Consider the following 23719-nt stretch of genomic DNA (forward strand, 5'->3'; position numbering starts at 1 on the left):
AGCAGTGCTACCACTGCGCCACCATGACACCCTCTGCATAGTTCAATAAAAACAAAATCCAGAATTTTACCTTTTGCCCTGCAGGTCCAGGATGCCCCTATAATTAGAAAAGATTCTGTTTTAAAAATCAAACCGCTCCAAATCAATGCAATATATACACTTTAAAGGTTTTGCACTCAAATATTATGGGTAATAAAATTAACACTCATAACCTGGAAGTTTGAAATATCCGTTGACAGCAATATTAAGATCATTTTTCAAAATACAATCTTAAAGGAATACTCCACCAAAATTAAGATGTTTTTCTACAGTATATACAGTATGTGGTATAATTTGCGGTTTACTTTCATTTTTTTTGTATGGAGTCCACCACCTTTATGTGAACTCTTGGACTCGTTTTAGAAGCGTTTAAAACTCTGATTTCACCATGAGATTGTAGATTAGTGACTTGGCTTCAATTCTTCAAAGTTATTTACATCATTTTCACCACACATTGTGTTGCTTTTACGATCATCACCATTTACACTCCCATCGTTAAGATGCTTCCTGTGTTGTATGGGGACGTGTCCTCAGAAGTTGCAAACATTGTCAGCAGTACTTTTAAAGTGGCATTGAAAAGTTCCATTCCTATCCAAGTTGGCAGATACCAAAACTCTTTATGTCATTCGTTGTTTTGTTCAAATCAAATCTTTTTCCTTAAGGTTTCCACTGGTCTCGACTTGTGCTGGTATTTTTGTCTTTGATTTTTGTCCCACAGTTTGGCTTTGATACATCTGACTCCCAGTTTCCATCTCTTTTTAGATAGATAGATAGATAGATAGATAGATAGATAGATAGATAGATAGATAGATAGATAGATAGATAGATAGATAGATAGATAGATAGATAGATACTTTATTAATCCCAATGGGAAATTCACAATTTTTAGCTTTCAATTACCCTTTTCTTCTGGTTTCATTTCAAAAAGCTCTCATTGGTTCTCTATTCACATTACGGCTGGCTGGAGCTATCAATATGTCATCTGCCTTTGACACAGTCAACCACCAAATTCTCCTTGTCACCCTCTCTAACCCTGGCATCACTGGGACTGCCCTCAGGTGGCTCAAGTCCCATCTCCTGGATAGATATTACCATGTGCTTGAGTTAGGAGATGCTAAGGGTGCACCACGCAAGTATGGGGGTGAACTTCTTGGTGGTTTACTTCTCTGTACTCTTCCTTACTAGGCCCTGTTATCCAGTCCCATGTCTTTTCTTATCAGTGCTATGCTACTGATATGCACCTGAACCTGTCATTCCATCCTGAGAATGCGGACTCAGGTGGGAATCTCTGCATGTCTCACTGATATTGCCACCTGGGTGAAGGGACACCATCTTCAACTCACCCTAGCAAACACAGACCTTCTTGTTATCCCATCTCATCTGCCTCTTTCAGCACCCCAGCTCATTATCACTAACACCTACCAAGAAGGTATGCAACACTGTGGTAGAGATGGATGACCAGCTCTCCTTCACTGACCATGCTGCAGTGGTCTCTGGGTCTTACAGATTCACTCTATACAATATCAGACGTATCTGACAGAGTATGCAGCACAACTCCTGGTCCAGACTTTGGTCTTGTCATGTCTGGACTAATGCAACTCTCTGCTGGCAGGAGCACCGCCCTGTGTCCCCATGCCACTGCACATGATTCAAAATGCAGCCCAGTGTCTGGTATTCAAACAGCCAAGGTGGGCATCTTTTCAGATCACTATATCAGCTTCACGTATTGGCACAAATGAAGTTTAAATCCTTGATGCTTGCCTACAAGAGTAGTGAATGGATCGGATCCTGTAGATATGGAGACACTTGTGAGGTTCTGTGCTCCTTCTTTACCACTTAGGTCTGCTGATGAATGGCATCTGGTGATACCATCTCTGTATGGCAACAAATTTAAATTCTGACTTTGTTCGTGTGTAGTTCCTAGCAAGTGGAATGAACTACCCACCTCCATTTGAACTTCTGAGACCCTCAGTGTGTTTGACAAGTGTTCGAAGACTTGTTTGGTGAATTTCTGTCTCATATCAACTGTTAGGATCTTGTAATCTAGGAATTATAACTCACTTCATTTTTCTTCTGAACTCTTCACTTGTGATGGTCAATTTTGTACCCTAATCCTGTCAAACTTGTTCTCAAACAGACCCCAGAACTGATGTTTACTCAATTATGTTGACCTCTTTTGTAAGTCACTTAGGTTAAAAACATCTGATAAGAAAATAAATGCAAATGTATGTAAAAGAAGTGGAACAATTTGTTACTTACCCTGTGTGGCTTGCAATAATGGCTGAGAAAAGGAAAATTTATCTCATGTTTCAAGGAGAGTGGAGATAACAAACTTTCTTACAGAATGGGTGTCTATGGAGAGCAATGCTGGATCTCAGCAAACAATATAAAACGTTAATTGAAAATCTCTCATGTTACTTTAGGTCACATAATCCACATATCAAGCCATGAGTTTATATGCACACAATGGGAAAAGCACATGCATTTTTTTGCTAACATATTGTTAAATAATCAGTTCTGTAAAATCAAAGTAGCGCACGCAGAGGAAATCTGTTCACATGAGACTGAGCTTTTGAATTGAAGAGACGCCTTTCCCACTCATTCATTGGTCAAGAATTTGTTATTTCTTCTCCATGAAAACATAATATTAATAAAAATGTTTCAGTATAGTATATGTTTCAGTCAGTATATACACCACAAGAGGTAAGTAACACTTTTGAGTGGAGTATTCCTTTATGAGATGTTGAAATTTCTGTCCCTGAACTGATAAATGACACAGTTGGCCTTCTCATGTAGCTGTCTATAGTCTGCTTCACTAAAGGACATCACCATGTTTGGTCTGATTTAGAAGACATCGCCATGAAGAAATTTAAGACAGATTTAACACTTACAATTGGACCTTGGAGACCAGGTGGGCCAGGAGGTCCTGGTTGAGAGATCATTTGAACCTCAAATAGAACAGAAAGGGCATTAATTACCACCTGGAAATATGAACTTGGATAAGTAATAATTCAACAGTCACTATGCAAACAGATGAAATGTGTAAATGTGAAAAGCTGCATGGCACAAAGTATCAGTAAACAAATGACTTTTTAACCTCCACAACGTCTCCAGTTCTAATTTGATCTATTTTTGTGTTTGAAATCAGTAAAAGCACTCAAAATCTCAACTGTTCAGGATGAAACCTTGTGACTTTCCAAATATGTACCCAAATTAACGAAAAGTTAAAAACATCCTAAAAGTCATCTTTGCAGCTAAGAAATCTGAAGGCCTTTGGGGAAGTGACCTAACTTTATAAAAAGCTTGAGCATTTTTGCAGATTTTACATTTTGGTAGTACTGCTACAGAGTTTGAACATTGCCAGGCCCTTTGGGTCAGTTTTGACCCACCATTGGCTTTAATACATTTTCTGCTACAGTATATTAAGTTGCTGTGTTTGTTCACAATCCATACAAATGTCCTAAATATCAGCTTTTCAGCTCAACAAAAAGACTGAAAAAGTGTCCAAATGTGAGATTTTTGTACAGCTGCCACACATTTTGAAAACTACCATGTCCTTCGGGTCAGTTTTAACCTGCCATTGGCTTTAATGGATTTTCTGTTGCATTTGAGTGTTTTCTGTTTGTTTTTTGCTGTTAACATCCCAGAAAAACATCCTAAAAGGTATCTTTTTAGCTGAGGAATGTGTTCTGGTTGTAAGCGGGAAACTCTGAGCCTCAGGTAATTGACAGGGGCGCCATTGAGAACGTCCTAACCTGCTGCATCACTGTGTGGTTTGGAAAGTGCAGTGTTTCTGTTTCTTATTATTAGTTTTAATGTTATTATTTATTATGTTTATTTCAAATTACTATCTATCTATCTAGTGTGGCAAAGGTGCTTTATAGGCATGTACCTAACACAGACTGACAACAGAGGCATGTGTAGAAATAAATAAAAAGGTTTAAATTTTTCTTCGTCTGTGGGCTACGCCTTCCTTGTACCCACAGACACAACACAGTCCCAAAGCACACAAAAGCAAAAACACCACAACACACTCTTCTTCCTCCACTCCTCCCAGGGCAGCTTTGTCCGTCTCCTCCCAACTCTGGCACCCAGCGTGGTGACTGTCGGCTTTTTTTTATAGCCCGAAGTGCTGCAGGTGCTCGTTGACCTACTTTCAGCTGCACCTCTGGATGTGGCTGCGTTCCCGCCCAGATGGGCTCGTTAGGCCATGCAGCTCCACCTGGCGGTGGCCACGAAGCCCAAAAGGAATGAGCTCCAGTGTTCCAAACTATTGGCCCCGATGCAACTATCTATCTATCTATTGTTATATAGTGCCTTTCACATCCATCTATCTATCTGTCTATCTATTGTTTTATAGTGCCTTTCACATCCATCTATCCATCTATCTATCTATCTATTGTTATATAGTGCCTTTCACATCCATCTATCTATTGTTATATAGTGCCTTTCACATCTATCTATTGTTATATAGTGCCTTTTACATCTATCTATCTATCTATCTATTGTTATATAGTGCCTTTCATATCCATCTATCTATCTGTCTATTGTTATATAGTGCCTTTTACATCTATCTATCTATCTATTGTTATATAGTGCCTTTTACATCTATCTATAGTTATATAGTGCCTTTCACATCTATCTATCTATCTATCTATTGTTATATAGCGCCTTTCATATCTATCATTATATAGTGCCTTTCACATCCATCTACCTATTGTTATAAAGTGCCTTTCACATCTATCTATCTATTGTTATATAGTGCCTTTCACATCCATCTATCTATCTGTCTATCTATTGTTATATAGTGCCTTTTACATCTATCTATCTATCTATTGTTATATAGTGCCTTTTACATCTATCTATCTATCCTTTATTTTTAATTATTTATTTGTCTATTATAGTATAGTATAGGTCTTTGCCTGTCTTGTACTTGTCCTATATTTACGTATACTTGATTAATTATTTTATCAATTCCAAGAAAATTTGAAGTGTTGAAATGTCAACAGTAGTTTGTTGAATTTTCCATGTACCCAGTCAGTTACAGTTTATTCACAAAGTACTCAGATTCTTTCACATTCTGCACTCTGTATTGTGTTACAGATTTCATTTTAAATGGATAAATTTACCATTTTTGCCTATCAGTCTACACTCAATAATAACAAAGTTAAAGCATGTTTTCAGAAGGGTTTGTAGATTTATTAAAAATCAAAAACTGAAATCTCCCATTTCTAGAAGTCTTCAGAACTTTAATTTAGTGCTTTGTAGAAGCTCCTTTGGCAGCAAGTCCAGCTTTGAGTCTTCTTGGTTAAGTTTCTACAAGCTTTATGCAATTGGATTTGGCCAAATTTTGTCCCATTCTTCCTGGTAGATCTTCTCAATCTCCATTAGATTAGATAGGAAGTATCTGTAAGTTCTCTTCTTCAAGACTCTTCATACATGTTCCAGGGTGTTTAAATCTGGGCTTTGACTGGGCCACTCCAGGACACTTAGAAACTTGTCTTGAAGCCACTCCAGTGTTGTCTTGGCTGTATACTTTGTGTCATTGAACTGTCACCCGCAAACTGAGGACGCACATACTCTGGAGAAGGTTTTCTTCATGGACCTTTTTGGATTTGGTTGCATTCATCCTTCCTTTTATTCTGACCAGTCTCTCTGACCCTGAACTTGTATAACATAATGCTGCCACTACCATGTTTCATTGTATGGATGGTATTAGGTAGGTGATGAGCAGTACCTGGTTTTTACAAGATGGGTGTTGCCCAAAGAGTTCAATTTTTGTCTCATCAAACCACAGAATCTTTTCCCTCATGTTCTCAGAGTCCTTTAAATGCCATTTGCCAAACTCCAAGTAGGCTGTCATATGCTTGTTACTCAAGAGTGGCTTCTGTTCTGATTGACTGAGTGCTACTGAGATGGTTTATACTCCAATCTCAGCAGGGACTTCTGAATTTCTGGTAGAGTAACCATTGAGTTCTTGACTACCTCCATGGCCATTGCCCTTCATGTCTGGTTGCTCAGTTTTGCTGGATGGGCAACTCTAGGAAGAGCCCTGGTGGTTCCAAACTTCTTCCATTTCACAACTCTTGAGTCCATTATGTTCCTGGGAACACTAAAAGATTTAGAAATGGTTTGATCCCCTTGCCCTGATCTATGCCTCACCAAAATTTGATCACGGAGGTCAACTGAGGGTTCCTTGAACTTCATGGCTTAGATTTTGTTATGACACATAGTGTAAATTGATACATGTGCGCCCACCTAAACAAAGTCAATTCAGTTTGCTACAGGCAGACTCCAATCAAGGTCTAGACAAATCTCAAGGAGAATTAAAGGAAACAGGATGTACCAGAGCACAATTTGGAGAGAAACAACAAAGGGACAGAATACTTTTATGAATGAGAGTTTTCAGTTTTGGATTCTTAATAAACTTGCAAACCTTTCTAAAAACACATTTTCATTTTGGGTTATTGATGTGTAGATTGATGGGCAAAAATGGCAAATTTGTCCATCTAAATTAAATCTACAACACAATAAAGTGTACAGAAAATGAAGAGGTCTGCATACTTCCTGAATCCACTATACATTCTTCAGAGTCGGCTTTAGACTTTTGTAGTTCAATTTCATATTTTGTGTGCTAGAAATGAGTAATAGCTTGGACTAGTATTTGAATATACAGTTTATTTTAAGGATAAATATTTGAATCCTTTAGAACTGTAGTTCACTTTTGTTCTGACAGGGACTGCCATCAGGAGTCTGTAATAGTAAAGTTTATCCAGGTTGTTGCACTGTCCATAGAGTAACGTTATACAATTCCTGTATGAAATTCCGCATTCACAATTAACGCACTCATCCTGATGTTGTAAGATAACTTTGACATTGTAAAAAGATACAAGAGTTCATCATCTATGTGCTGCAGGGTTTAACATTTTCCTTTGCCATTGTGCATCACCCCAGGTGAGCACAGACTTATGGGATTTACAAATAATTAAACAGTATTGTATGTAAACATAATTAATAACATATTTACTGTCGACATGTTAAATGAGCTTTTAAACTTACGAGACTGTCTTCAAGAGTGGATGGGCAAGGCTCTCCTTTGTCTCCCTTATGTCCATCTGCACCCTGCAACCAAAACAAAACTACATTAAGTGTGCAACAAATACATAAATAAAGTAGATGTATGAACCTGATATGATATAAAGTTGCTATAGAAAGTATTCACCCCCTTGGAAGTTTTCATTTAGATCACAGTGAGTGGTCTGAAAATTGAAAGTACACTTTATGAGAAGAATTTAGGAGTCGTAGTGGACTCAACACTATCAACTTCCAAATGGTGTTCAGAAGTCAGTAAGAAGGCTAACAGAATGTCCGGTTATATAGCGCCTTGATGTGTGGAGTGAAAGTCCAACAAGGTTTTTCTCAAGCTTTATAATGCACTGGTGAGGCCTCATCTGGAGTACTGTGTGGAGTTTTGAGTCTCCATAAAGACATAGCAGCACTAGGACAAGTTCAGAAAAGAGCGACTAGGCTGATTCCAGGGCTACAGGGGATGAGATATAAGGAAAGATTAAAAGAGCTGAGCCTTTACAGTTTAAGAAAAAGAAGATTAAGAGGAGATCTGAGTGAAGTGTTTAAAATTAGGAAGGGAATGAAAGCAGTGGATTGAGACGGTGACTTTAAAATGAATTTGACAGAATCACAAGGATACCATTGGAAACTTGTTAAGAGTAAATTTCACACAATCATTGGGAAGTTTTTCTTTACACAGAGAACCAAAAACACATGGAATAAGTGACCAAGTAGTGTGGTAGACAGTAGGACTTTGAGGACCTTCAAAAACTCAAATCGACATTATTTTGGAAGAGTTATGTGGATTGTACTGGTGAGTTTTTTTTGGGCTGAATGGCCTGTTCTCATCTAACCATTTCTATTGTTCTAACCAGTTTCCACTTTGACATGAAACAGTTTTTGTGTCAAAAAAGCCAAATTACATCTACTGTGTCTCAATGTCTCTCTATTATAAAAAAAAAATCTTGGAAGGTTGGAAGGAGACGAGACGTGATTTTCTCAAAGAGATACTTTCATGTCCCGCCTTTATGCCAAGAGTTTTGACCAGGCCTGGGGTCAGAAATAAAACAAAGAGCAGAAGACAAAGTAGAAAGTCGTAAAGAATTCAAAAACGTTGGCGTGGTACACATGCAGAGCAGGTTAGAGATAATGGAAGTAGGAAAATTCAAAAGTCTCAAAAAAAGGATAGTAAAAATTGCATTAGCGCTAACAAACAGAAATCGGTGAAACAACAGAACAGCGAAAAGAGATCGAATATATTATTCAGATTTAAACTTTAAGTCGGAAACTTGTAGATCATCTAATTTGTGTTGCCATCAGGGAAAAAAAAGTAGTGTTTCTTCCCAATGAAGAGGCGTATCCGCGAGAATTAAAAGATTTGTTGTTTGGTGAAAGGGAAATCCCGCGAAAGAAATAATTTCTCATTTGTGTGAATGCTATTGTCAGACACATTTCTTGTAGAAAGAAAGAAACGATATTCACTCACGGGCAGTTACAAGTTGCATTGTCATGATGTAATTACAAACACGGAATCAAAATTCAATGCGATATTGATGAAAAGGTAAAAGCGAAAAGAGATCAAATATATGGGCATACAGTCATATGAAAAAGTTTGGGAACCCCTCTTAATTCTTTGGATTTTTGTTTCTCATTGGCTGATCTTCCTTTTAATATCTGACATGTCTTATGGACACAGTAGGATTTCAGCAGTGACATTAAGTTTATTGGATTAACAGAAAATATGAAATATGCATCATAACAAAATTAGACAGGTGCATAAATGTGGGCACCCCAACAGAGATATGACATCAATACTTAGTTGATCCTCCTTTTCAAATCTAACAGCCTCTAGACGCTGTCCTCCTATAGCCTCTGATGAGTGTCTGATTCTGGATGGAGGTATTTCTGACCATTCTTCCATACAAAATCTCTCCAGTTCAGTTCAATTTGATGGACAGCCTGCTTCAAATCATCCCATAGATTTTCAATGATATTCAAGTCAGGGGACTGTGACGGCCATTCCAGAACATTGTACTTCTCTCTCTGCATGAATGCCTTTGAAAATTTCCAACTGTGTTTTGGGTCATTGTCTTGTTGGAATATCCAACCCCTGTGTAACTTCAACTTTGTGACTGATGCTTGAACATTATCCTGAAGAATTTGTTGATATTGGGTTGAATTCATCAGAACCTCGACTTTAACAAGGGCCCCAGTCCCTGAACTAGCCACACAGCCCCACAGCATGATGGAACCTCCACCAAATGTGACAGTAGGTAGCAGGTGTTTTTCTTGGAATGCGGTGTTCTTCTTCCGCCATGCTAAGTGCTTTTTGTTATGACCAGATAACTCCATTTTTGTCTTTGGCTTGTCTAAATGAGCATTGGCATACAACAAGTGACTCTGTTTGTGGCGTGAGTGCAGAAAGGGCTTCTTTCTCATCACCCTGCCATACAGATGTTCTTTGTGCAAATTGTGCTGAATTGTAGAACGATGTATAGATACACCATCTGCAGTGAGATGTTCTTGCAGGTCTTTGGAGGTCATCTGTGGGTTGTCTGTCACCATTCTCACAATCCTGCTCATATGCCGCTCCTGTATTTATTTTGGCCTGCCAGACCTGCTGGGTTTAACAGCAACTGTGCCTGTGGCCTTCCATTTCCTGATTCCATTCCTTACAGTTGAAACTGACAGTTTAAACCTCTGAGATGGCTTTTTGTAGCCTTCCCCTAAACCAGGAGACTCAACAATCTTTGTTTTCAGATCTTTGGAGAGTTGCTTTGAGGATCCCATGCTGTCACTCGTCAGAGGAGAGTCAAAGGGAAAGAAGCACAACTTGTAATTGACCACCTTAAATACCTTTATATCTCATGATTAGACAGACCTGTCTATGAAGTTCAAGGCTTAACGAGCTCATCACACCAAGTAATCAGCATTGAGCAGTGACAGGCATTCAAGTCAGCACAATGACAAGGGGACCCACATTTGTGCACAGCCAGTTTTTCACATTTGATTTAATTTCATACAACTAAATACTGCGTCACTAAAAATCTTTGTTCGGAAAACACTGCAGTACTCCGATGTTCCTAGGAAATGAAAGACATACCACTGTTATCTTTATTGTTGAAAGGAGAGTCAATTATTATGCAGGCTGAGAGGGGGTCCCAAACTTTTTCATAGGACTGTAGGTGATATGACAGGAGTGCACAGTGCGAGATGCAGATCTCGCGGCACAGCAGCAGTAGCACTCTTACAGCTGATCGAGCAAAGAGGAGGTAAAAAAACCAACTGTTATTTGTTTCCCATTGTATCACCATTTAAGAGGGGGTTTCAGAGGAGAGACCGCGTCTCCTTGGGGTGCATTCAGCCACCCTCTTCACAATGCGGGCAGCAGAGATGCGAAGTGGCTGGTGCATAGCGCAGGCCTTCGTTGGCGAGCAAAGCGAGCAGGGGGCAAAGCCCCCTAATCGTATAACAATAAAATGTGAAAACGTCCATGAGGGTGACTAATTTTTGTATTTATCCAGCCACTCATTTTAATCTAGCCACTGGGGGGCAAACCAGCCCAACTTAGTGCAGGTCCCAAGCCCCAATAAATAGAGAGGGTTAGAGTCAAGAAGGGCACCCAGCTGTAAAACTTAACCAAAACGGTAATGATAGGAAGATAAAAGTGAGGGAGGCCAAAGCAGCGGTAGAAGAACAAAGTAAAAGACGTTCTGAAGGAAAAGGTCTTGACTGAGGAGGATGTGCAGGACCGAGCTGTATGGAGGAGGTTGATCAAGCACATTGACCACATGTAGACGTGGTAAAAGATGAAGAGGAAGAAGAATCCAACCACTCATATTCAGAAATTACTTTTCCTGCTTCAGTGTTGTGGACAGATGAACTTATCCCTGGCAACAGTAGGCAAAAGGCAGGAGCCAACACTGGACAGGACACTAGTCCATCACAAGGCACTCGCAGAGGAAAAGGAGTAAACTGTGACATGTTTGGCACATGCAAAGTCCAGACAAACGATTGAATGGGTTAGTTTTGCATCCAGGTTAGTATGGACATCAGAAGCATCAAAATCACACTGTCTATAGTGTTTTTATGTGTGAAGAAAGAAACTTTAGAGAACAGTTTATATGAAACATCATGAAGATGTTCTTTTTTAGGAACCCATATGTGGCTTCTTTATAGCAGAATCCTTTAAGATGGAACTGCCGTGAAGAAAAAATATATTTTTCAAAGAAAATCTGTTATGGTCAAATACTGATACACTCACCGCAGGACCTGACAATCCCATCTCGCCTTGTTCTCCTTTCTGGCCATCTAGGCCAGGGTTTCCAGCATCCCCTTTGGTACCTTTAGGGCCCTGTAGATTGAAAGACATAGGTGCCTTCTAGTTATGTTTGATATGAAGTACTTGGAAGCACTGAATGAATCCCCAACTGTGTCAATGGAATGCCAGAAAATGCAAACAGTCCAATTTCACGCAAAATTATGTATGTGGGCATTTGAGTTGATGTCACAACCAAACTAATGTGGTCCACTTTGAAATACCGGATTATTATCAGTTACTGTCAGTTTGTTATCTGCTTCATAAAGTTCTGTAGTAATGAATGACCTGTCCATGATGTTCATTACAAAAAACCATAAAGCAAACGATATAGTTGTATTCACTGATCAAAAGGTTATTCAATAGCCACTCATAGTGAAAGATGTATATTCTTGTCTATCTAAATAAATAAAATCATAAGAGATTTGTATGTCTGTTTGTTTATCTGTTTGTCTATTCGCTAATCACACAAAATCAGCTGAACCAACTTTCACAACATTTTACATGGGCCTTATATATCATATTGGTGTGAAGGGTTATAATGGGATTGGGGTAACCCAAAAATTAGCACTGACAGTGGGGACTACAATTCCCATCAAGCAGCAGGAGTGCCCTAAGGCTGGTGGTGGAGGAGATTGTCATCAGTGTGCACAAAGTTTTCTACCGGACAAAAGCCATAGGTACGTATAGTACAGCATTTTCTTCTCATCTAATCTGAATAAGTTTAATTTTCTTGCTGGATTACAGTTTTTGCCTTTTGTACAGCTTTTTGTAAAGCTTACAGCTTTTGTACAGTACACCTTTTTGTCTTACTGTGGGCTATGGTTAGCCATGTTGAATTTCGAAAAAAAAGTTCTTCCTTGTTTATTCACACCACCAATGCTAGGTACTTGGGCTACTCATCTATATAAATAATAACGTGATACTCTTCTTTGTCTTTTGAATTTGAATGTCAGTCAGTCATTATCCAAACTGCTATATCCTAACACAGGGTCACGGGGGTCTGCTGGAGCCAATCCCAGCCAGCACAGGGCGCAAGGCAGGAACAAATCCCCGGGCAGGGCGCCAGCCCACCGCAGGGCACACACACACACACACCAAGCACACACTAGGGACAATTTAGGATCGCCAATGTACCTAACCTGCATGTCTTTGGACTGTGGAAGGAAACCACGCAGACACGGGAAGAACATGCAAAGTCCACGCAGGGAGGTCCCGGGATGTGAACCCAGATCTCCTAACTGCGAGGCAGCAGCGCTACCCACTGCACCACCATGCCACCTTTAATGCTATTTATTTATTTTTGCTTCTAAGGACCTCATTATTTCAACCCTAAGATTGCATTGTGTCTGTTTGTTCGCCAAACACGCATAAACGGTTGAAATGATTTTCATGCATGTAGGTTGTCGTTGATGCAACTTAAAATACAGACTCTGTGACATTTCAAAAATTTAATCGGGGAGTAAGGGGGTTGAAATGGGGGAACAATACAAAAGCTGAACATCATCAATCTTAATTAAGTTTTTCATGTAGGACTGTAAATCCAAAAGTAAACGCAATTTAAAAATTACACAGTAACTGCAACGGATAGAATCTGGCACAATACAACTCACTTGTGATGGCTTATGTGAAGTTCGAATAGCACAGCGCTCTTCCATTAGTCTAGTCGAAGCCACGGTCAACTGAACATGAACGCTGGATGAAATTTCTTTGGCAGTGGGAAGTGAAACCTGCTGAGATTCACCAAAGGATGTTGGCCGAGTATGGAAGTGAAAGGTTTAAATCGGGAAGCCTGATCTGGTCGAACATCAACATTATGCATGCTGACATGGTAAATGCCTTCATCAGAGAAGACCAACAGATTATGTTGTCTACCATTATTGCACATTAGGATCTACCCATGCCATAATGCATGATGACTTGGTGTATTATAAAGTTGGCACAAGATGGGTACCCAAACAATAATAATTCTTTGCATTTATATAGCGCTTTTCTCATTACTCAAAGTGCTCAGCAATTGCAGGTTAAGGGCCTTGCTTAAGGGCCCAACAGAGCAGAGTCCCTATTGGCATTTACGGGATTCGAACCGGCAACCTTCTGACTGCCAGTGCTGATCGCTAGCCTCAGAGCCACCACGCCACCAACAGCCTACTGATCTGCACAAGTCAACATCCTTCTGTGAGTGTCACCAGTTTCACTCTCTGTACCCAAGGGCATATCTGGTTGGAATGCACCTGACACACAGATGTTTTAATTGGAAACCAAAGAGCTGGACAAATAGGTGTTTCTTAAAAACAGTGACATTGCAATAAAAATACAGATCCTTTTACCTTCTCTCCATCCACTCCAGGGGGTCCTGGAAGTCCCAGTTCTCCCTGTATTGACACAAAGGATTTCAATTACACATTTTACTGTTTCATTGTCTGCTGATCAATCAATCAGCTTAATCTTTTGGATTCATCTGAAATGTAATATTTCACATTTCACCTACCTTTGGACCTGGAGGTCCTGGAAGGCCTTGTGAACCTGGAGGACCAGGAGGACCCTAAAAATAATTAAAAATGACCATATAAGATGTAAATACTGCTTTATGCTTACATTTAAAACAAACCACTGTCATGCCATCTCCAAGGCTGGAGAATGGAGACACGATTTATTTCTGTTTCTGACTGGGATGAAGAGTTAAGTAGAATTGAATTTAATATTAATAGATTAATAGAATTTTAATTCCTCACATGTGTCATCATGATATGTCATAAACTTCCTTTCAAGGTTTTATCTACCCACAGTCAGCTGTTCTTGGTCCTCACACATCAACCCTGTGGAGAAGTGCTGCCAACTTCTCTAAGCTCGGTCTCATCAGAGATGGAAAGTCACACAGTGGATTCAGGTTTTGTGATTTAACAAGCCATTAAATAGTTTTTGGAACAAAAGCAACTATCATTTTCTCTGGGCCAAAGAAGAAAAGGGCTATCCAAGCTGTTATCAGCATCAGATCCAAAAGCCAGCATCTTTTGTTTTATTGGGGGAGTTGGTGCCCATGGCATCTGTATTAAGCAACATTAATGCAGAAAGAGAAGTGCAAATTATGGAGCAGCTTATGGTGCTTTACAGATGCCATCTTTACAATGGACATCCCTGCATTTTCCAGCAGGATGTCAAACCAGATTGTGCCCGGATTAGAAGTGCGTGGCTGTGTAAGCAGAGAGTGTAGGTACAAGATTGGCAATCATGTCCTGAGTGGTGTACATGCCAGGATTGGCTATGTGTGTTAAAAAAATCATAGAAAGCGTTTAACTTTAGAACACCATTTTGCATGGCAAAGGCATCTATACCATGTTAGTGAACAAAACAATGTGGACTTGAAAAATACTGAACTTTAAGTTGATTTGGGGATGGTGATAAAAAAGACCGTTTGAAAAAGTACTTTCAATTTTAAATTGAACACAACAGGTTAGTAGAAATTAATCAATATAAATGGGCTAGGGATCCATCAACAACCAACAATTAACCATCAACAATCACCAACAACACATGGCAAATAGGTGCCTCCATTAAAGATTTGAAAGGAGCAAAATCGGTTCACTGTCAGCCACCATTACATATTTGTTATTAGCACATGTTCAGATTAAACAAAGCATTATTTACAGATTCAAAATAATGTTCATTAAAGTGGGATTTTGACATTCACTGTATGCAACCGTGAGGTTCAAAGCCTTTAAAAAAAATGAAGCGCAGAATGGGACAAGTGTCAGGACAAAGCTCCCAGCTGTCACAGCCATGTTTAATAGCCGCAGGTCAAAGATCAGATCAGCGAGACTTGCAGTGTCCTGCAATCTTCTCACACCACCAGGCAACCAAAAAATGTTAGTTGCAAAACACAGCCATGCTATTTGTCCACATTACCATGACACTGATGGTCTTGATAGCCTGTTTATGGAGGAAAAGGTAAAACATTAAGTAGGACTGGTATGCCAAAGAACTGTTTAAAAGTAATAAATTAGATGGGAAATGACAGAATAATAAACTGGAATATGAACCAGCAGGTAGTGTGTAGTGGTTAAGGCTTTGGACTTTAAACTTTAAGGTTGCTGGTTCAGTCTTGACTTCTAACTCATTGTATGACCCTGACAAAATCAATTCAATTGGCCTCAGATGTTTAAAATATGTGTGTAAAACAACTCCAATGAATCTTCTTTTGTAAGGTGCACTGGGTAAAGATGTCATTCAGAAGAGTAAGACAGAGTGTAGTAAATGACATTATAACATACATGCCTGCTGTAATAGTCTCTCTTTCTTTATTATCTGAAATTTACTCTTATTGTGGAGTATAGAAGCTTCAGTTTTTGAAATTACGGACCTCTCATATTCAGTTTTAATTTTCATCAAACGAACCAGGATAAACTGAATGTACGAGACTCAAATTAATTTAAATATAGAGGCAATTCACATTGAAAGTACGTCTCTCTCTTATGGATTTTTCTTGTGTTGTACTAGAAGTATAGCACTCGTCTATGAAACTGGAAATTGTGGGTTCAAAACTGACCACTGACACTTAATGACGGTGCAAATCTTCAAACTGAGAGGTATTGTGGTGCAAGTGCACAAGTAATTCAATTGGCAACAAGGGCAGGTTAGGTGCATTGGCGATTCTAAAGTGTCCCTAGTGTGTGCTTGGTGTGTGTGTGCCCTGAGGTGGGCTGGCGCCCTGCCCGGAGTTTGTTTCCTGACTTGCGCCCTGTGTTGGCTGGGATTGGCTCCAGCAGACCCCCGTGACCCTGTAGTTGGGATATAGCAGGTTGGATAATGGATGGATGGATGGAGTGTACTGGTGACACTGCACAGAAAAAGATAGGGTCTGACACAGAGAGAGTCAGCCAATGGCATCAGAGAAGAGCACCGAGCTTTCCATTTAGCTCAAGTTACAAGGAACTCACCTCTGCAACTGGAGACTGCAGGTTTGAAATTGACTACCAACAATTCACGACAGTGAAGATCTTTAAACCGAGAGGCTTAGAGGTGCAAGTCCACAGTAATTCAACTGCTGACCAGGGTGGAATTTGAACTGTGAACGGGTAGAGTGCAGTGGTGACGCTGTGCAGAAAAAGGTGGGGACTGACACAGAGAGTGATCAGCTGACATTACCAGAGAAATGCACCGCTCACAGAGGTCAGAGATGGGCTCTGCATAGCTGATGGATGGAGCTCTCCATTGAGCTCACGTGACAAAGCGCTCACCCTGACCTGGAGTTTGCAGGTTCAAAACTGCCAACAGTTCACTGCAGTGCAAATCTACAAACTGAAAGACTTCGTTGTGAGAGTCTACAAGGATGGGTTTGCATTGTGGACAGGTGGAGTGTAATGGTCACGCAACACAGAAATCAACACAGAGAGTGATCAGTTGACATTGCCAGAGAAGCCCACCACTCACAGTGGTCAAAGATGGGCTCTGTGGGGATGATGGATGGAGCTTTCCATTTAGCTCATGTGACAAAGTGCTTGCCTCTAATGGAGACTGCAGGTTTGAAACTGACCACCAACAGTTCACCACAGTGCAGATCTTTGAATGGAGAGGCTTTGTGGTGCAAGATCACAGCAATTCAACTCTACACTAGAGCCATCAGCACCGTTATGATGTAACAGCATGTATGAAAAATATAAGAAATGTATTGGTATTACTTTTAATTGATTGCAGTTTACTTGATCCTTGCAGCCCTAAGCTGTATTATGATGATTTAAAAATAGCTGGATTGATGAATGTATTTTATTTAGCTTCCTTTTTATAATAAACTAGTTGGGGTACCCGGTGTTGCCCGGGGTGGAATACAGTGCAGGTGCAGTCACTAAAAAATTCATCAGGGAAAGAAAATTCTGGCCCCAAATCAAATCTCACTGATTAAGCCCACCATGGAGAACAACTTTGCATACCTAAGCCATATCCCAAATATGCTTCTATAATAAAGTGCAGGTGCAGAGTTCAAAAGAGAAATATTTCTGAACAAAATATAGTCAACGGTCTACTCCTGTACAAATGGGGAATCTGTGCAAAATTTAGGGAATAAACCTTGAAAGGTGGGTTTGCATGCCAGACCACCAAACATTTGGCTTCACAAAGTGCCTTCAGAAACTCTTCAGACCCCTTCACTTTAATTCACATCTTGTCATGTTGCAACTTTGTGCTAAAATCATTTAAATTCATTTCTTCCTTCTTCATGCAAGACTCCATATTCCAAAATGGAATCAACAATCAATGTATGTAACATCAATCTAAGTGTCAGAACCTTTTACTCAGAACTTTGTTGAAGCCCCTCTGACAGCCATTCTAGCCTGGAGTATTCTTGGGTTTGAGGTGACAAGCTTCACACACCTGGGTTTGGAGATCTTCTGCCATTCATCTCTACAGAGTTTGTCAAGCTCTGCCAGTTTGTATGGGGACCATCAGTGGACACCTATGTCCAGGTGTTTCCAGAGATGTTCAGTTGGGTTTGGCTGGGCTACTCATGGAAAGTCACAGAGCTGCCCCTAAGCTGCTCCTGTGTTTTGTTTGCTTTGCTCTGCGAGAAGATGAACCTTCAGCCCAGTCTGAAGTTCAGAGCACCCTGTAGCAGGTTTTCGTTAAAAGAATCTCTACACATTGTTCTGTTCACTCTGCTGCCTACTAAGGTCCACTGATTCCGGCCATCTTATTGTGCCCCAAAGTAACATGCGTTCTATGAGTGATAGAGCCTTCAGCTCTATAGTGCCCAGACTTTGGAATGACCTCCATAAATTAATGAGATCAGCCAACTGAATTCATCCAAAACTCATTTGTCCAGGAAGGCATTTAACTGACCTGGACATCCTGACCCTTCTTTCAGTTGAGACTCTGTGCCCAGGTACTCAGGATGATTTGCATTTATATCACAGATTTTATTATTTGTTCAGATTTTTCTTTTAGTATTTCTATTTTTTTAGTTTATTCTGTTTCTTTGTCGTTTATTCTGTTTCAATGCTTTGTATATCCTGTATTTATCTGTATTTAGTGTTTTATGCAGATATTATTCGTTTCCAATATTATATATGCCCTGTTTAAGTGAATTTCTGTGAAGCACATTAAGCATGGGAAATGCACTATATAAACACAATACATTATCATTATTATTATTAGTAGTAGTAGTACATGTTGTTTATCAATCCCTCAACACTGTTTAGTCTCCCAGTCCCTGCCACAGAAAAAACAGCCCTACAGTATGATGCAGCCACCACCATGTTTAACGTTGGTATTATACTGGTGATAAGCGATGCCTGGTTTGCTCTTGATGCGATGCTTAGAACTGAGTGCTAACAGTACAGTCTGGCTTTTTGAAAATTCCAAGTATGCTTCCATGTGTTACTCTATTATAAAACCCAGACTGGTGGAGCTTTAGCAGCTGCATTTTTCCTTCTGGAAGTTTCTCCCATCTCCACATAGGTTCTGTGGAGCTCTGCCATAGTGAACATTGAGTTCTTGGTCACCTCTCTTATCAAGGCTCTTCTCCTGCAACTGTTCTGTTTGGCCAAGTGGCCAACTTTAAGATGTCTCATGGCTGTTCCAAACTACTTCTGCTTATGATTTATGGAGGTCACTGTGCTCTTGGGAAACTTCAATACTTTAGGAATGCAATCCTATCTCTGAGCTCTTAAGGCAATCCCTTCAACCTCATGGCTTGATTTTTGCTTAAATGTGGGATCTTCCATAGGCAGCTGGGCGCCTTTTCTACTCCGGTCTAATGAATTGAATTGACCACAGGTGGGACTCCAAAACAAGGAGTAGAAACATTTTAACGATGATCAATAGAATTAGATGCACCTGAGTGAAATTCCAAGTGTCATAGCAAAGGATCCGAATACTTGTGTCAATGAGATATGTCATTTTTTTGTTTATGTTTTTAATAAATCTGTAAACATTCTAAAAATCCTGTTTTCGTTTTGTCATTATGGGGTATTGTGGGTTGTTTGATAAGAGCAAAAAATTTTAATGATATTAGCATCAGGCTGCAACATAACAAAATGAAAAAAAAAAAAACATGAAGGGTCTGAATACTTTCTGGAGTCTCTGTATATTAGATGTTGCCCAGTTGGCACAAACTGCATTTCCTATAAAGCCTCTACATAGTGTATTACTGGTACAGTATGAATGTTTTCATGTTTTTAAATTTGGACCTTGTATGTTGAATTGACTCACTCTTAGCCAGTCATTGGTAGCAACTGAACTGCTGTACACCTTAATGCTTTAGCCACTTGGGGGCTACACTTCCTAAACAGGAGTCTGTCACATTAAGTGTTTTATTCTTTAGTCATTGTTTACCTGAAATGCTTCATGTATTCTTCCATCATAGTCAATAATTTCTGTTGGTCCTTGCTGACCCTTTGGCCCTGGCAATCCCTGATGGGAAAACATGCAAAATATATAACATGGAAATTAATAAATATGAAATGTATTTTGTGAAACTAGTACAATTAACAATAAACATTATTTTTACTGCTTACTACTAGATAGATAGATAGATAGATAGATAGATAGATAGATAGATAGATAGATAGATAGATAGATAGATAGATAGATAGATAGATAGATAGATAGATAGATAGATAGATAGATAGATAGATAGATAGATAGATAGACAGACAACTGCAGAGCAGCACTGCAAATCTATATAAGCAGCTTCACAGCGTAAGTTAAGTTTAGGTGTTAATGTTGCTAGGGTTAGGGGTCAGGGTCAATACCATGTAGTATGAACAGTTCAGATTACGAGTAAATTAAGGTTAGGTGTTAGATGTGCAATGATGTCACTTCTACTATGAAACTGCTGGTGTAGACTTGCAATGTGGCACTGCAGCTGGATGCTTCTCATGACAAACGCAATGCATATGTCTCTGTTATATGCCATTTAGTATTGGAACCGTTTTTAATGGTTTGATGGTTTGATGAGCCATCTGTTGGCATGATGAATGCAAGGCATGTCTGTTATTATATATCGTTTGGTATGGGATTTGTAAAGGAAGTGCTAATGTTCATGATGCACAATCTGTTGGAGTGACACCACACACTCTCTGGATTACATAACATTACATAATACTGTACATTTTTTTTTATCATAGTTATATATATATATATATATATATATCTTGTGTATTGCACCTTTTGACTCTGGAGGATGATATTTTGTCCCACTGTGTACTGTAAGTATATTGTTAGGATGACAATAAAGCTCTACTTGACTTAATTTGATATAGAAACTGGATTATTAAGATAAATAATTTGCCAGCTTAGCAATTTAATATAGAATTATTCAAACATACTCATAGAATAATTGAAGAATTTGCTACATTCCTTGATATCCCTTTTTTGCACTAGTCTGAGTCCTCCCATCTAATATCCCCTTAACCTTGTTGCAGCTCCATCTGTAATGACTGACAACTTAACCTGAAAATTGCTCCGGGGGAGCTGTACAATGGCTGACCACACACTCCGACCCCCAAAGGTCATGTGAAAAGACAGTTTCTCCTCAGGAATTAATATAGTACTAGCCGATGCCCGCCGTAGCATATGGCGGTGTAAGAATAGGAACGGAAAATGGTGAGAAAGGAATTCAGAAATCAAGAAGCAATAAATACTTCTTGAAAGATGCAGTTGTGAATAGGTGTTTTGGTGGAGACGACTGATAATGAGTCGAAAGATCTAACCCTAGAAAACAATAACAACCCCAAAAAGATGTTGTTGTAGAATGTCTCTAAGTAATTCCTTAAGCTTAATCCAAAAGACTCGTACTACAATATCAGGTCTGTGCTCCGGTCTTTGGGTATCCGACAGTGCATGTAGAATTTCCGACCAAGCAGGATTACATGTGAAAGTGATAAATAAATCAGGCTTTCTGAATTTACGTACTATGGCCATGGCATCCTGCTAGTTTTGCTGCATGTATCTTGGACTTCCTGGGAATGTGGACGGTAATCTGATCATTTTGCCTACACATACATTGTTATTTTCAGCATTTGCTTGCAGTGCGTCTGATAGTCCTTTGTATTGTTCCACGCGCAGATCTTGTCGATATAATCTGAGATAGCTGAGACGCGCGCCCTCCGTTTTAACATCTACGACGTACTGTTGGAATAGTTTGCCGCTGGAGTGCAAAACACTAAATGTATTCCTCATTGCTAATCTGTACACGTAAAATTGGCATAGCGTAAGCCTTATTCGCTTGGCGGTTCTTTTATCGGGAACATGTTGTAAATCTTTGTGCCAGCCAATGTCTCCATAAGGGAATAAAAGTGGGTAAACCATAGGATCACAATTCATATTGAGTGTGGAAATCTGTTTACAGGAGTTGCCTATGGGATAGATGCAAATGTCCCTTTCGGCAGGCGGTTTGCCATCTTCTCTGATGAAAATCACTGTAACATCGGTGTGACATGTTGGGACATTGTATCATCGTAAATCCTGCCTAGGGTTTTCCTTGAAAACCATTCGTACAGATGCTGTTGGATTGGACTGAGCGATTTCATGCATGTGTTTGTATGATTTAGCGAAGGGGTTGATGGTTCTGAGCATGAAATCTAGCTGGAGAAGTACATTTTTGCTGCATGCACAGTTTGCTTTATTCTGTAAGCGTACGTCAGTAGCTTGCGCTGTGTCAAAAACATACAACTGTCCAGGCAGCGTGGGGAAGGGTTTGGAGGAGGACGAATAGGAATCGAGAAATGCCGTGTCGGCTGCGTGTGGGCGGGACTGGTTTTGAAGTGAAAGCAGGACGAACCAGAAGAGAAATATATATTAGAGATATATATTGTGGAAAGCAGCACAGACGCAGACAGACGGACATCATTATGTCACCCAACACATGTTTATTTTACAATATATACAAGTGGGAAACACACAGCACTAATCACCCCACAAGTCCAGGCCCTTTCACAATGCCTTTCCTCTCTTCAGGCCGCCTCCTTGCCTCCTCCAGAGACCTCGTCCTCTTCCACCCGACTCTAGCCTTGAATGAAGGGAGGCAGCCCCTTTTATGTTCCCCCGGATGTGCTCCAGGTGTGTTCTGGCAATCTTCCACCGACACGCCCCAGTGTGGCGAAAGTGCCGGCTGCATCCCCGGAAGCACTCCGGGTGTCCCTGCTTCTCTTCCCCCCAGCACTTCCTGGTGTGGCGGAAGTGCTGAGGTCCAGGACTGCCAAGGCATCCAGGTGCCCCCTGGCGGTGACCACAGGCCCCAACAGGGTTAAGCTTCAAAGCTCTGTACCCGTGGCCCACAAAGCAACCAGGGCGGTCGCCCCCTTGTGGTCTGGAGGAGGCACAAGCCCTCCTCTTGTCCTCCTGGGTGTCCTGGCTGGGTACCACCCCCTGCCACGTGCCACTATATATATATATACATATAAATATATATATATATATACACACACACATATACAATATATATATATATATATATATATATATATATATATATATATATATACTAGGGGGCTTTGCTCGCCCACCCCCATCACCCCCCAAGGGGCGCGCTACTGCGTCTTTGCCACTCGCTTGTGAAGGGGGGGCTGAACGCACGATAAGGAGATGCTGACGGATCAGCTGCTGCCGAGGTGCGTGTTCTGCTTGTTGCGCTGCGTGTCAATCATTTAAAAGCCTGTACAGCAGCTGTCCTTTTGTCTCACTGCCTTGTCTCGCGAGACATTAAAGCGTCTCCGAGAAAATCACGTACTAACTCCTTCCAAGGTTTTTTTTTTTTAATAGATATATATATATATATATATATATATATATTGTGGAATATGGCCGGCCGTTCATCCCAGCCAATACCCCCATGCTGCCAGGTGGAGCCCTGCCTGCAACATAGAGGTGCCCCTGAGTTCCAGCAGGGCATCATGGACAGTGGAGTTTTTCATCACAGCCCTGCTTGATACCATGGGAACCTCCAGGGGACACTGCGGGAAGGCCCAGAGACTTTTGTTTCACCTATAACCAGGAAGTGCGTCTTAGTCACGGCGACAGAGCGAATGACACACTTCTGGGTTGAAGAAAAAGAGCTTTTATCTGACCTGGAAGTGTTCACGGTCACATGGACAGAGAGAGGTGAAACACTTCCGGGTCAAGGACTATAAAAGGACAGTGGGAAATCCCAGACGATGAGCTGAGCTGGGTGAAAGGGTGGCAACACATCTGGGAGTGTGGAGGAATTGATTAGTGTAGTGATTATTGATTTATTGTTGAGTATTGTGGAGTGGAGGGTGCTTTGTGCACTTATTTATAATAATAAATATTATTATTGGACTT

At 40.2% G+C, this 23719-nt stretch overlaps 1 protein-coding gene across 1 annotated transcript in view; it reads right to left on the reverse strand.

The window, feature by feature from the left end:
• Positions 1-7: 7 nt before the first annotated feature.
• col23a1a (collagen type XXIII alpha 1 chain a) overlaps positions 8-23719 on the reverse strand; it is a 91466-nt gene continuing 67754 nt past the window's right edge. The window contains exons 15-22 of the mRNA XM_028813103.2: positions 19751-19828; positions 15332-15355; positions 13917-13970; positions 13756-13800; positions 11372-11461; positions 7099-7161; positions 2931-2987; positions 8-97 (exon numbers count right to left, since the gene is read on the reverse strand). Of these exons, the coding sequence (XP_028668936.2) occupies positions 8-97; positions 2931-2987; positions 7099-7161; positions 11372-11461; positions 13756-13800; positions 13917-13970; positions 15332-15355; positions 19751-19828 (501 nt within the window). The remainder of the gene's footprint in view (positions 98-2930; positions 2988-7098; positions 7162-11371; positions 11462-13755; positions 13801-13916; positions 13971-15331; positions 15356-19750; positions 19829-23719) is intronic.

The sequence above is a fragment of the Erpetoichthys calabaricus genome, chromosome 11, assembly GCF_900747795.2.
Source record: "Erpetoichthys calabaricus chromosome 11, fErpCal1.3, whole genome shotgun sequence".
In the NCBI taxonomy this organism is placed as follows: domain Eukaryota; kingdom Metazoa; phylum Chordata; class Cladistia; order Polypteriformes; family Polypteridae; genus Erpetoichthys; species Erpetoichthys calabaricus.